Genomic DNA, 15,443 nt, shown 5'->3' with positions numbered 1-15,443 from the left:
TGCCAAATTCTCTTGTAATTGTTTGAACAAAAGATATGATTATTATATAAAATATTAATTGCATATATAATATATGAATGTATATTAGAATCATTTCATAATATTTGGATTCTTTTCCAATATCATAGACTAGAGTAAATATAAATAATATTTAATAACTAAAAATTCATTTAAGAATATAGGATAATGACGAGAGGACAATATTTTTGAGAAAAATATTCTTAGGATTGTTTCTAACTTTTTAAAGTTTTAGAATAATTTTATTCTAATCTAATCTAATTTTATTCTAATTTAATCTAATTTTATTATCATGTTTATTCTGAAACATGATGAGATTTAAGTTGACAGCCAAATTAATTCATAGCAATAATATCATTTTATATTCGAGAGAATTGACAAATATTAATGAATCGGTTTTTTTGAAAACAATTTTTCTTTTTGCAATACTTTTTCCTTACTTAAATTGAAAATTTTGAATTTAGGAATATTATATCATCTGCAATATCACTACTTGCATGCTTCATCAAATAACTTCATTTCATCGAAATGAATATAGGGAAAAAAACTTTTTATAATTGAAAAAAAAAATTAGATCTAATCATTATTTAATTATTGAATCATATTAAATTATTTAAAATTATTTAAATTAAATTCGCTTATTCAAACTATTTGAACCACATATTAAATTTATTTAATCATTGATCGTTATTGTATTGATTTCAAAAATCATCAAAATATTATATCAAATTAATAAAATTCAATTGATAAATTCAAAATTTATAATTATTAATATTTATTAATAATAAAATAATAAAACAATTATTAATATAAATCACTTTTATTATTAATAATAAAATATATTTTAATAATAATAATAATAAAATAATATATTAATAATAATAAAATAATAACGAATTGGAGTTAATAAAGTGATAAAGTAGAATCTTTAAATTGTTTTTCGAATTTTAATTCCTCAGACAAAGAAACAAATATTTTTAAATATTTTTATATAATTTATTAACTTAACTATAAATTTTAATAATTTCAATTTTCAATTCAAATTAATTTTAGAAATGTATACGATTAAAGTTATGCATATTTAAAAATGTGGATTATTGATACATATTTAATAAAATGAGTCGGTAATATAGGTTTCTATTTTTCTAACATTGCAAATTTTATTTATTTACATTCACTTTACAATGCCTGAAGATTGTTTTAATATTATTAATTCTATATTATGAATACAAAATATATTTCAATAACAAAAATTATCATAAATAGTATCATAAAACTTTAAATTTCCAATTCAATTATCGACAATCCATCGATTCCTGAGATTTATGATTTACCTATTCAGGAAAGAAAATTTTTTTCGTGTGAGGAAACTTTTTTCTATTATTTATTATTTCCTATTTTGAGCATTGACTTGAATTAAACGTTCTAGGATAATGTTATTAAAGAACAATATTATTTTTTAAAATATTTTTAATTTTTGGAATTAAATATTTTTTAAAGCACTTTAGTCCGACTAGAATGCAACGTGACAAGATAATATGTTCCAATTATAACAGTTTCAAGGGCAACCAATATTATTTTATTTTATTTGACGAGATTTATAACAAAAACACATAAATCAGATTTTGAGCAATATATGTTTTTGTATAACACTTATACCGAGTAACTCTTCTTAGACTTGAGAATGTTATTACTCAGAAAGCCATATCACTGACTATCATGAAACTATCTCTCAAGGACTTTTCAAATTCAAAAATGTTTTTTATGTTTTCTTTTATCTTCTGATTGTTGCATCATATTTTAATAATCACAAGGATAGAAAATCTTTAAAAAATCATAGATCGCAAATAATCCATTCTTGAAAATGATAAGAAAGTTTTATTGATGTTTTAATTTATTTTATTTGTATAATATTTAATTTTGAATAAAGTTAATTAATTTTAAATTATTTGTTTTCCATACATTGTAATACTAAAATAATAAAAATCTAATTATTAATATTAATTATAATAAAAATCTAATTAATAATATTAGCATAATATAGAAATAAATAACATAATATTAAAATCAAACATAATTGAATATTGAATATTCAAATATAATTGAATATTACCCTTGTAATGAAAATATTTTTATTTTCTATTTTAATCTATGGAAAACCATGAATGTTAGCAATTGTATTTGTGTGCCCGCTTCGATATGATTTTATAAATTAGAGATTATAAACAAAGCACAGAGTTTTATTATTATAAAAGAAGAATATTGTTCGAATCATAGTAGTATTATTTATCATAATTTTAGTACTAATTTACGAGCGGGTATAGTTCTTTCATTTTTTGATGGCCAATTCACAAATCACACATATCAAATGTCTTACATCGATAGGACTTTTGCACTACCACAGAAGCGATTATAAAAATCTTAATTCTCACGCGCTATTGATTGATTTTGTAAGGACATCCTTGAGAATCTCTCTTCAATACAATCATTGGTTCTTTTTAACTTTTTCTTAGTTTGCATTTTCGCGAAAGATAATGATTAAAGAAAAAATCAAGATTCTTGATTCTATTAAATCAAGTTTTCAAAAATTATAATTAGAATTTAGCCGAAATAGAATACAGATCAGATTGATAATCAGAACAATTTAGATACAATGCAGATCAGATCGATAATTAGAAGTCAGAGAAAGTTCAAATCAGATTAATTAGAATTGAGATAAAGTTCAGATCAGATCATAGAATTCAATTACATGTGTACAAATGTAAATAAAATCGCAATTAGATTGCCAGAGAGATCGCTGTAGAAATTAGTCAGATTATAGTCAGAAATCGTGAAATTTAGTTAATCGTCAGTCAGCTACAAATAATTAAAATCAATCACCATTAATTCATTCAAGACCCACAAATAATTGTCCTATAATATAATATAATAGTATTCAGTTCAGGCATTCTCTTTTGGGTAATATTTAAAATTGGGTAATATTAATATGTTTAGTTAGACTTTAATAACGCAATGACTATAGATTATTTTGTTTTGTGGATTAAACTAAGAAATAAAAGATGAATATCTTTCATTATAAGATACGATTACGTTTGATTTTTATATTATGTTTCATTAATATTAGATTGTTTAAAATTTCACTATAATACAAAAAACAATGAAATTGAATTATTATCAATTTTATTCGAAAATCATGCAAATAAAATAAATTAAAATATCAATAAAACTTTCTTATCATTTTTTAAGATTCTTTTGAGACTTTTTATCCTTATGCTTAGTAGAATACAACAAGTTGCAACAGAATTCTTGAGACTGTTGAAGTGTTTTGCGAATCGATTTACAAACATTATATGCGCGATGATTGAATGTTTCATATATATTCTGTTAAGAAGAATTGAAATCCATTGAAATTGTGATCTAAAATAATTTTAAACCTATGCTACGTTTTCTAGATCGGTGTAATCTTTTCACCAAAATGACTTTCTTTAACGTATCTCACAGTCAAGGACAAGATACCCCGTATACTAAAAAATTTCATCAATGTAGTTTAAAGTTAGTACTTCTCTAAAAAAAAGCAAACAATAATTATAAAACCCAAAGAAAGAATCCAAATAAAAAATTGTGCTTATGCGCTAAGGAAAATCACAGAAATCACACATAAGATTTATTTCTAAAATTTTTAACGGAAGAATTTTTTTGTATTTTTAGCAATAAAAGAAATAGCGGACAAAGTTATAGATAAACATAAATATATACGAATCAATAATATCAACTTACCTTTAAGACCTACTTATCAACAAACCTCAATGCATCATTCTATCAAATGATTATTCTATGATTATCCACAATTTCTCATTAATTAATTAAAGAAATTTTCGACGGGCTAGGAATATGGAGGGAATCAACTGTTTCTTAATTTTCGTCAACAAATTTTTATCCACCCAGAAGATTTACATAAATTCCAGATCTAATCAAATAAAAATCGAATATGACCAGATTACATACATAATGGATCTATCCCTCTATAGATATATTAAAATATTTCATTTATAATCAGGAAAGATATCTGACAAAAAAATTGTAAAAACAATTTTTGTACGCATTTTAATATACCGCAAACTTATTCCTCCAGTAAACATGCATACAAACCTGAAATAAATTCTGAAACAATCGAATTAACCTCATCTATAATATCTAATCCAAGTACTCTTAACATATATTTGAAAATCCTGAAAACTTTATCTCTAATAACTGCATTGAAAAAATGCAATTGAATTATATACCTATAACAGCAAAACGAACAAAAAGAAAAACAACAGAGGATTTAATTCGTCCGGCAAATGCAACTATTGACCAAGTAATATAACAAATCAAGAAAACATATTACAAACAGCCAAAGAAAAAGCTAAACATTTCAACTACAATAAATAAGTAATATATTAAACGAATTAAGTAAATTAACTAAACTAAACTTTTATCAATTCAAAAATTTTTTGAAAAAATTATATAAGTCCTCAAAGACTAAAGATATTGCCAGAGATTATACTAAAGATTTAGAATCTTTAATAAACTTCATATTAAACTTCATCCAAGTCAGACCGCAATATGAAAAATCATTCACAAGAACTATTCACAAGAACTATAAAAAAATTATCCAAATCTAAAGAGAGTTCTTCAACATGCTCTCCAACACTTTCAGAATGTTCAGATATGCCTCAATGACAATGAATGTGCTAATTAAACACAACATATTAAAATCACGTTTCCTTATTAATTCTTTATTTTTATATATAATCTTTCTCTTAATTAACTGAAATAAATACCAAATAAAATTTTATAATAGAACGTCAATAGCGTTACAACTCGAATTGATTTCTTATAAAAATTAATTCTTACAAAAATAATGAACAATCATATATATTGTGTTTTTAGAAGAAATCAATTTCAAAGATAACAAGTACATAAATATAAAAAACTTTAATATAATTTATAAAAAATAGAAGATCTTGCTTGATTGCAAGCAGAAAAGTTTCAATTTACTTAAAACATAATATTAATTAAAATAAACACTGAAATACTAATATCGAAGCAATTGCAGTCATCTTACATCTTACATTACATGAAATATGCATCTGTAATTTTTATATTCCCAACAATTATGATTTGCAAGAAGCTGAATTCTCAAATTTTATAAATTCTTTATTTTATAAACTCTTTAATATTGATGGGAGATTTTTAACAGCCATAATATTTTGTGAGGATTCATAAGTACGGATGCTAGAAGAAAGAAAATTAAAAATATATTGCTTAAGTTAAAAATCATCTTGTTGAATATTACTAAATTCATTTCAATATGGTAAATAGATTTCTTAACTCAAATAGAGTTCTTTTGCAATCCAAATCTCTTTAATATTGTTGATTACACACTGATTTATTAAGCTGTTCCATAAGTTTCTTTTGCATCATGCTAGGAAATGATTTTAACTGGTTATTTTTAAACATATAGACTTATTTATTAGTCGTTTATATGTATTATCGGTTTCAATCGTCCCAGAGCTTTTTCAAAGTATTTTGTTGGTAACATAGTTTCTTTTAAAACTTTTTTCTACACTTCAATATGGATAATCAAAGGAAGCATTTGCGGCATATTATGCTTCAATGCTTTAAAAAAGGTAATAGTGCAAATGATACTGTAGATGAGATTTGTACCGTTTACAGGAATGGTGCTACGATTATTATGACTATCCGCAATTGGTTTAAGAGATTTAGAGCTAACAATTTTGACTTGAAAAATGAAGATCGTAGCGGCTGCCCAATAATAACGAAGAATATAGAATTTATCAAGGCTATGCTCACTAAAAATCCGCGATATAATATGCGCGAGATAATGGATGCCATTAGCATTCCTAATATATAATCACCTGATCAAAATGGGATGTCAATCGATGTGAAGCACACATAGCTATTGATAGAGACTGGCCTTATGAACTGTCTATAAGTCTATGCGATTTGCTTCTCCAGCAGCATGAAAAAGATTCTTTCTTAAAGAGGCTTGTCAGTGAAGACAAGACTTGGATTTTGTATTAATGTGCATCGAAAACGCACTTGACTATAGATTTTCAACTGTCACGAACCCTCCTATTTCACCTGAAGAAAATTCTTTTGTCCATTTGGTGAGACTAGAAAGATATAATTTATTATGAGCTTCTTTCTCAAAGTGAAACCATCAATTCTGCTCAAAACTGCGATCAACTTAATAAATTGAAAGCTGCCATAGCAGAAAAACAGCCATTAGCAAATCAATGAGACGTTGATTTTCACAATGTAAAACTGTATGTTGCATTAGCTATAACAGAAAAGCTGTTCCAATTTGATTGGGATATTTTATCGCATCCTCCATAGTCCCCAGATCTTGCTCTATTCGACTATTACTTGTTCATGTCATTAAAAAAATTTTCTTCATGATAAACAGTTCCAATCTGTAATAAATAAAAACGTACCTCGAAAAATATTTTGCAACTAAGTTCCAACAATTTTGAAAAGAGAGAATAATGAGGCTTCCTGAGAGATGGAAGAAGGTGATAGAGCAAAACGGTATATTCATATATAACGCAATAAATCAACTTTAAACAATAAATAAACGTGTATTCATTTCGTATTAAAAGAAAGAAACTTATGGGACATTCTAATATTTAATAGCGATCATTTCCTCTTCCTCTTAATTATAAAAATAACAAGCAATGATACGAATATTTGTACAACCCAAACCAAATAGAAATTTAAAAAAGCTGAGCATATCTATATCCGCCGATGTATTAACTCGAAATTATTCGGAATCTATCACTATTGCTTTGATTCTTTCATTTGTAATGAAATTAATCAAATAATGGAGAAATTTGAAACTTTAATTATTGCTATAAAATCTATTCTCAAGACATCAAATAACTTTAAAAAAAATTACATGGTGAATATCGATTGCGATCTAATTAAGAGCACAGACACTCCAAAGATTCTTGATCTAGCATTCGATGGAAAACATACTTAGACTTCTTCCTAAAAAATCTTAAAATTGAATATAAAAAAATCTTTTAAAAAACATCGCATTAAATAACTGTAGAACTAAATATCAAGTTCTAATAAAATCTTACAAAGTTTTAATTCTATCCAAGATTGATTATAGAACAGTCGTGTACAATTCTATCAAACCAATATCCTTAAAATTCTCGCCTACATAACGCTGAAGCCAAAATAGCTACTGGAGCATTTGTAGAAGTCCAATTATCTCACTTCTATGCGAGATTAATTTATTATTTTTAGATACCAGAAGGAAAAAATTATTATTAATATCCAAATTATATGCAATATCCAAATTAGCAACACTACCAAACCTTGTCTGCAACATAAATGACCTAACTTATTTTAATGATTTTGAATTACAATCTTACCTACCTTATTTACCAAAACCAATAAATTTTAAACTTAAAAAAAATTTCCAACATTTAGAAATTGATGTTCCTCCTGTCATGTAAAAAAAACAATATCAAATTTCTCCATGGATAATAAAAACTTCTTCCATTCATCAGCAAACTCATAGTAGAAGACAATAGAAATTCTTCAATAGTTCTTAAATTCTTATATGCAGAAATATTCTATAATCATCCAAATCACGAACAAATTTTTACTGATATTTCAAAATTCGAAGAGGTGATACCGGATGTGCGGTATGCACTCCTTAGAGATATAAACATATTTTTAAACTTTCATATTTATTGTCTTCAGTTATGAGGCATATGCCGTGTTATCTACATAGAAGCTCTTATCTACATAGAAAAATTGACACATAATAAATTCATCATATTCTCTAATTCCAAAAGTGTCTTATTAGCTATACAAAATTTAGAATCAAATAACTCAATAATTCAAAACATTATTAAAATGAACGTTAAACTCAAAAATATCAATAAAAACGTTTTCTTTTCAAGAATTCCAGTTCATATTGGAATTAAAGATAATGAAAAGATTCTAACTAAATTGGCTTGCAATAGTGCATTTACATCAAATTATAAACCTGTATTCTATGAAAACCTCCAAAATTTCTTAATGTTAATTAAGAATGTTAATAATGTTAATGTTAATAAATTATATATAATAACAGCAATATGGAATGAAGAATGGAAAAACTTAAGGCCTACCAAACTACAAATTCAGAAATTCGGAACAATGCGATTGATTTTAATCCGGTTAATTAATACTTAACAGAAAAGATCAAGCTGTATTAATAAAAGCAAGAATAGACTACATGAATTTAACTCACTCTCATTTTATTACCAAAAGGAAACCAAACATCTCTAATATTTAATGTATGGAATTCTATAAAACACATCTTAATTATGTTCAAAGTTTAATATCCAAAAAAACTAATATAAATTCACTACAAAAAGAATCTGCAGTAAAAGTACTAAATTTTTTGAAAGAATTTTGAAAAAAATTTGAAAGACTATACCATTACTTTAGATAACAATTATTGAGTTCCCTCATCGTGATCACTAATAACTTTGAAGTGCATGTGATCTAAAAATATATAATTAAAAAAAAAAAAAAAAAACGTTGCAACAATAAAAAATTTAACCTTGAAATTCAAAATCAAAAATAATTTTATGGGAATTTTTTTTTAATAGATTTTCACTAATTTTGCAGAACATACCTACAACAATCAGGACATCATTCTTTTATTTTGCACAAATAATAAATATAATATATTTTACATTATGTATCAATATAATATCTGAAATTGTCATTTTCATCATCGTTTCATTATGACAATCAAATCTCCTGAAATGACTATTCTTTTTTTGTATATAATTGAATTAAATAATATAATATTTCATTTAAAATTATATATATAATTATATCTATATAATATATTATGTAATATTTTATTTAATACGTTATTTAATATGTTATGTAATATGTTTTGGTTTTTATTTTTGTAAATTCAATTTTATTCTCTATATTATAATATATATATAATATTATAATAATATTATAATAATCATTATATTATAATAATCATTTCGGATCTTATATCTGTTTTTGATAATTATATATATGTTATTAATGATTGAAAAAATCTTTCTACATGCTTTTTGCATTTCAATAAATAAAATTCGATTATTTGCAATATTTCAAAATAAATATTTTTTGTTAATATTTTATAATTTATTTATTTTTTATTTGATTTTAAAACTCAGATATTATATAGATATAATATATAATATTATACAGAGAATTATTCTTTTTCTTGAATAAAAAAATTAGATAATATTATAAATATCATTTATTTTTTTATTTATTTACAATTATTCTATTAAATTTTAATCAGAATTTATCTAAAATAATTGATTTAATAAAATTGATTTCTATAATTTTTAATGAAAAATTTTCTGAATTTAAAAATTGCAATGATATTAAAAGGTATTTTTCTCATAAAATCTTAAAATATAAAACTTTTTAATATTGAAATTAAATTAATATAGAAATCATTAATTTTTTATATTTTTTATTATTTTTATTTCATTAATAATAATTATTGTTCCAGGATCGATGAAAATTTCTTTTAATAGAAATAAATAATCATTGAATATTCGATTTCGTATAATATTTAAATATATTTTATGAAATTTATAAGATATTTTAAAAATCCAGAACATTCTAATAACAATTTGTATATTAATATATTGGTTTTTTTTAAATTTTACCAAATTTTATTAATATATTACATAAATTTTATCTATAACATTTAATATATGATTTAAAAATTGTAAATAAATTTTTATATATAAACAATTAAAATTTTCAAATATGTTAAATCTTATTTATTTTTGTATGTATTTTTTTTGTTGTCACTATAAATATACGTGCATTTAACAAATTGAGTTATCAGTTATAAAAAAAAAACACTTATGTATTTATGTTTATGAGAGAGCAGTTATAGATATTGGCTGATATTAATAAAATCAAATTCATATATATATATATATCTATGTATTTATTGTAATATATATCTATTATATCAATTTCGTTATTGTATTTCCATATTTTATTTATTTTTATATTTAATTTTATATTTATATAAATAAATATAAGTTATAATTATTACAATATGTTTATAATATAAATAATTGCTATACCAACATATATATAGCAATAACATGCTATACCAACTATCATGGTTTTTGTCAAAAATAGAAAATGCAATTTTCATCTAATTTTCTTTTTTGCAGATTCTTCTAAGATATTATCCTTTTGAATTCTTTTTCAAAATTCGCTTGTAATAGTTGTCGAAGTTGTACATTTAATGATTAAATATAAATGAATTCAATTTTTAATTTTTTTTTCGATTCACACTTTTTTTTTCAATTTATGTTCATTTTTTTTTATTTTCCTTTGTCTATTTTTCTTTCTTAATATCTATAAAAAAAAATAAAAATTTTCTATAACATCTCAACTATGAATATGGCCTTACTTATGTATATCTATTTTCAGCTAATGATTTGTTGAATGAAAATGAATAAATCTGTAACTGATTTAAAATTTTTTTGATACATTCTAATAATCATTATAATAGTTAGATCAAAAAAATTGTTTGAAGTGCAACATAATGATAATCATAATTTTATGTGATAATCATAATTATCTTAAAATATTTTGTCTTTTATATTTTTTTAGGACACCTAATAGGAATATAAACAATACAAGAAATTTTCAATATATATATAGACAAACATTTACATGATATAAAATTAAATGTATGAAATGGTAAATACATAGAAAAACAACTTCTTCAATAAGTAAAAAACTAATAAATTCTTTAAGCTAATAAATAAATTCTTTAAGCTAAGAACTAATAAATTCTTTTTCCTAATAAAATCTTTCTAGCACCATTGATATAAATGCTTATATTTTTTAGAAACAAATTACATTTATCTATTATTTATTATTGGAATTTAAATCTATTATTTATAGAAGAATTATTAATTCTCATTATGGTTAAATCTAATAGATATATTTGTATGTTTTTTCATCATCGATATATTTGATTAAATTTTTTACATTGAACATATCTATGCTCTTATTGATTAATTTATTTTATAATATTATTGTTGTGCTTAAAATCAAGGTTTTTTTAATGACATTTTTTTTATTTTTATAGAAATTTTTATTTTTTTTAGAGAAATACTTATTATTTGAAAATTAAATAATATCATTTGATTCATTTTGACAAAATGATTTAAAAATTAAAACTTCTGCTATATTTAAAATTAAATTCAATTATAAATCTTATTTCAATCTTTTTTACATTTTGAAATTTTGACATCTTGATATTTTAATATGAATATAATATTATTTTAATATAATATTTTAATATAATATTATTTTGAAATTTCTTTTTCTTTTTTATATTTATCATGTAACTTCTTATATGACATATTTTTAGATAGAAGATAAAAAATATTACATATTATGAAAATGCTATTCACTACCACAATACAATTTTATATTTTGCTTTATGGAAGTTTTTATATTTCTGCAATTATGTAAATTCTGAATATGGAAGATATTTCAAAATGTATTTATAATATGATTTCTTCAAAGGAAGAGAAAATATTCCATATCAATATTCTTAGTCATTACATTCATTATTAGTTTTTCAGTTTATTTCATAATTCAAAAACTATTTTATTATTATTTTAAAAATTGTTTTCTTTTAATTAAAAATAATGTAGCAATATTAAATGCATATTTTATTTCCTGATTTAAATCAATTTCAGTGATTGAACTTGGACTAAGAATAACCATTCTATTATCAAAACAAAACTAAATCTACTATCTAAAATATTCATTATTAGTTAATTTATAATATTATAACAATACATTCCAAAAAAAGTTTATTTTTATTAAAATAAAAATTATTAAAATAAAAAAATTAATGAATATATTTAGCATGTTTATAATAAAATAAGTTCTTATATTTTTCAAAAAATAATAGTTTTAAAATTATATTGATATGAAAGTATTGAATATTTATCTTACTTGAGTTTTTATTAAAAATTTAAATCTTTCAAAGTAAAATATAAAAAATCAGTGAATTTCCATTTTATAAGAACACTAGTAAAAGAATTCATAAAATTCATATTCACAATATATCTCGATAGATGGCGCAGCAATCGTATCATATTCCTTCCTAGTTAGCTTTTTTTATTCCCAAATCAGAATCACATAAAGCTCTAAAAATCTATATTTTATAAATCTATATCTATTAACTAGATATTAATAGAATCTTCTCTGACAACTCTGGAATTACAAAACTAATTACATCAATTTCTACTATTCTTAATGTAGGATTTATATGGTTTTTTATTTTTATTTAATATCTTATATATATATATATATATTTTATATTATATATTATATAAAATAAAATTTCTGAATCTTTTTATTTCATCTTTTTTATTTCATTTTATTTTATTTTATATTTTATCATCATTAAAACAAGATTTCAAATTTAAAAAAATAGATTTTACAAAATGAAAAAAAAAATTTCTATATGTTTAATTTTTCCGTGAGATCACATTTCATATATTTGCAAATACATATTTAAATACATATATATATTTTTTATAACAAAACTATCAACATATCTATTAAATCTAAAAACCGAAAATGTTCAATAAAGCAAAAAAATAGCTAGAATACTTTTTTACTTTTTCAAGTAACTAGAATATATTTTGATTAATTTTAAATATCGTTAAACTACATTTGGTTCAATTTACAATATTTAAGAATTCTAATGTTATTTATTTTTAATTATTTTTTATTTATTTTTATTTAATGCTTCACTGCACACATCAATATCAAATAATCTTTAATTTATAATTATTATTAATTTTATAATTTAGATTTTTTAAATTTTAATTTTTTTTTAAATTATTGTTTTATTTTTTAAAATTAAAAAATATATATTTTTTCAAATTTTTCTTCTAATTGAAATTGTGTTTTAATGATGTTTTAATGATAAAATAAATCTTTAAAAAAACAACAGAAAAATATTATTTTAGAATAACATTATCAAAATTGGAAGAAGTTACTAAATTAGATTATTTTTATCAATTTTTTTCATTTATATTATTATATAATTATAATAACGAATATAGATAATTAATATTTCATTAAAAATTTAGTATTAAAAATTTAAAATATTAAATCATTTCAAAAATTCGAAACATGCACGTATGTTATCATTTTATATATATATTTATATATATATTTTTATTATATACTTTATATATATTAATTTTTAATTCTGCTTTCATAAAATAAACTATTAATAAAACATTTGATAACAATAAGATGAAAAAAGAATTTAGTTAGCAATGATAACAAAATTATTTTTGAGAAAACTGATGAAAAAAATAAGAATTCTAGAAAAATTCTTTTTTATTTATTAAAATTTTTAAAAAAAAAATTATATTTTTAATTAATGCAAAAAAATTGCAAAAGATTAAAACACTAATATTTATTTAAAAAATTAAGAGAAGTATTGATGATAATGATTACAATATTTAATGATATAAATAATATCATTATCAACAGAAAGAAATTTACTATATAATTCAATATTATTAAATATAAATTTTATTTAATTTATAAAAAATATGAAAATTCAAAATTCCCGCCATTATGTATAAACAAAAATATGCTATATTCACTATAGTATTACTAGCATATTTCTATATATCAGAGTAATCTGTCTATTTATTAGTTTGTGGATTTAATAAATATCAAATATCAAAATATTCAAATTATTAATATTATTCTATTAATTGTATAAAAAATATATGAATATGAGATATAATATCTTTATATTACTTTATAAAGAAAAAAATAATTTTTTTACAAAAATTATATTTTCTTTTCTAAAATTTATTACAAAATTTATTTATGGTTACATAGAACTTACTAAATTATATTCATGCAATAAGATTGATATAAATATAAATCATAAGTAATATATTGATAATAAAAGAAATAAAATATTTGCAAATGTTATATCTGGTTAGATTATATACTTTAATGCAAATGATTTAAACAGAGTTAAGATGACGCTATCTTTTTTACTTCTATGACTGAAGAAATTATCCGCCATTATAGTGTACGGTGTATAATATGCATCAATAGTTACGAAGAAGTAAAAATATGTTTAAAAGAAAATATGAAGACAGTGGGAACGTGTTTCGTTTTGTATCAAGTGTGTTACTTTGTTATATTTTATAAGTGAAATGTGCATTATTTTTTAAATGAATGACACAACTTAACCTGTGACTTAACATCGAAGTGTTGAATGAAAATATAGTAGAAATGTATGTATGTAATATTTTAAATTAATAAACGGAAGAATTGTACAATTTCTTTTATGTTGGTAAGTTAAAGCAAAATTTTATATCAAATAATACTTACATATAGATAATGAAAATAATTTATTAAATTGTTATTTTTAAGAATAAAGTTTTTTCCGAATATAAAAATTTAAAAATGTTTTTTCACAAACTGATAAGATTTTATGAATAGGTTTCAAAAATTATAATTTTAATTTAGAAATGCATGAAATCGAAAATTATGCGTGTTTAAAAATGCTTTATTTTACGGGTTACATTGACGGCCATATTAGCTCCTCTCACTGCCCAGCCAATGAAAAGAATCCATTCTCATTTTCTCCCTATAATGGCGCCACATGCATATTGTCGATAGCTGGTAACTTGATGTCAGTGAACCGATGTTCGCGATGATGTTTTGGCGGGATGTACTTACTTAATATATATTCATAGAAAGCTTAAGCATTCCGCGGATCCAAAGGATCCGCGGAATGCAAAAATGAAATATGAAACAATCCTTGGACAACCAAAATTACAATGATTAAAGTTACAATAACAATATAAGCATCATAGTATCTATTATTTCTACAAACATGGACAGTAAGAGGAGCCAATATGGCAGCCAATGTAATCCGTAAAATAAAGCATTTTTAAACATACATAACATTCAATTTCATATATTTTTAACATTAAAATTTATTTGTTAAGTTCTATTAATTAGTAAAAAAAAAAATTTTTTGAAAGCTTTGTGCGGGAAAATAAAATTTTTTATTGTTTCTTTATAGTTGAAGATGTCAACAGAATACAGTAGAAGTGTTTTAAGAATGGTGGTTGCTCAAATATGTCAAACAATTGGATGGCATTCAATTAATTCTACATCGTTAGAATTTATGGTTGATCTTATGCAAGAATATATTTTGCGAATTTCAAAACTTACTCATCAATATGCAGAAATTTGTAAGTATTTTTGAAATGATATAAAGATTTCATTGA

The 15,443-nt window shown here is 21.8% G+C and overlaps 2 protein-coding genes across 9 annotated transcripts in view; one reads left to right on the top strand and one right to left on the bottom strand.

Annotated features, from left to right (window-relative positions):
• The window catches only part of LOC100868705 (uncharacterized), a 41,533-nt gene extending 26,771 nt beyond the window's left edge, over positions 1–14,762 (bottom strand). The window contains exon 1 of the mRNA XM_086908422.1: positions 14,536–14,762. The gene's annotated coding sequence lies outside the window, so the exon portion shown is untranslated. The remainder of the gene's footprint in view (positions 1–14,535) is intronic.
• The window catches only part of Taf3 (TBP-associated factor 3), a 28,483-nt gene continuing 27,234 nt past the window's right edge, over positions 14,195–15,443 (top strand). For 4 of the 8 annotated variants that reach the window (XM_086908421.1, XM_031918783.2, XM_086908420.1 and 1 more), the window contains exons 1-2: positions 14,812–15,077; positions 15,236–15,407. In XM_086908421.1, the coding sequence (XP_086764547.1) occupies positions 15,066–15,077; positions 15,236–15,407 (184 nt within the window). In that variant the 5' untranslated portion in view covers positions 14,812–15,065. Of the gene's footprint in view, positions 14,498–14,811; positions 15,153–15,235; positions 15,408–15,443 lie in introns of those variants that run through there. The other 4 variants (XM_086908419.1, XM_086908416.1, XM_086908418.1 and 1 more) reach the window with 3 other exon arrangements.

The sequence above is a fragment of the Apis florea genome, unplaced genomic scaffold (genome assembly GCF_048593485.1).
Source record: "Apis florea isolate Af1SG1 unplaced genomic scaffold, ASM4859348v1 contig_3078_pilon, whole genome shotgun sequence".
Taxonomy (NCBI): Eukaryota; Metazoa; Arthropoda; class Insecta; order Hymenoptera; family Apidae; genus Apis; species Apis florea.
The sequence above is the reverse complement of the archived record's forward strand: the minus strand, read 5'-3'. Positions and strand labels throughout refer to the sequence as shown.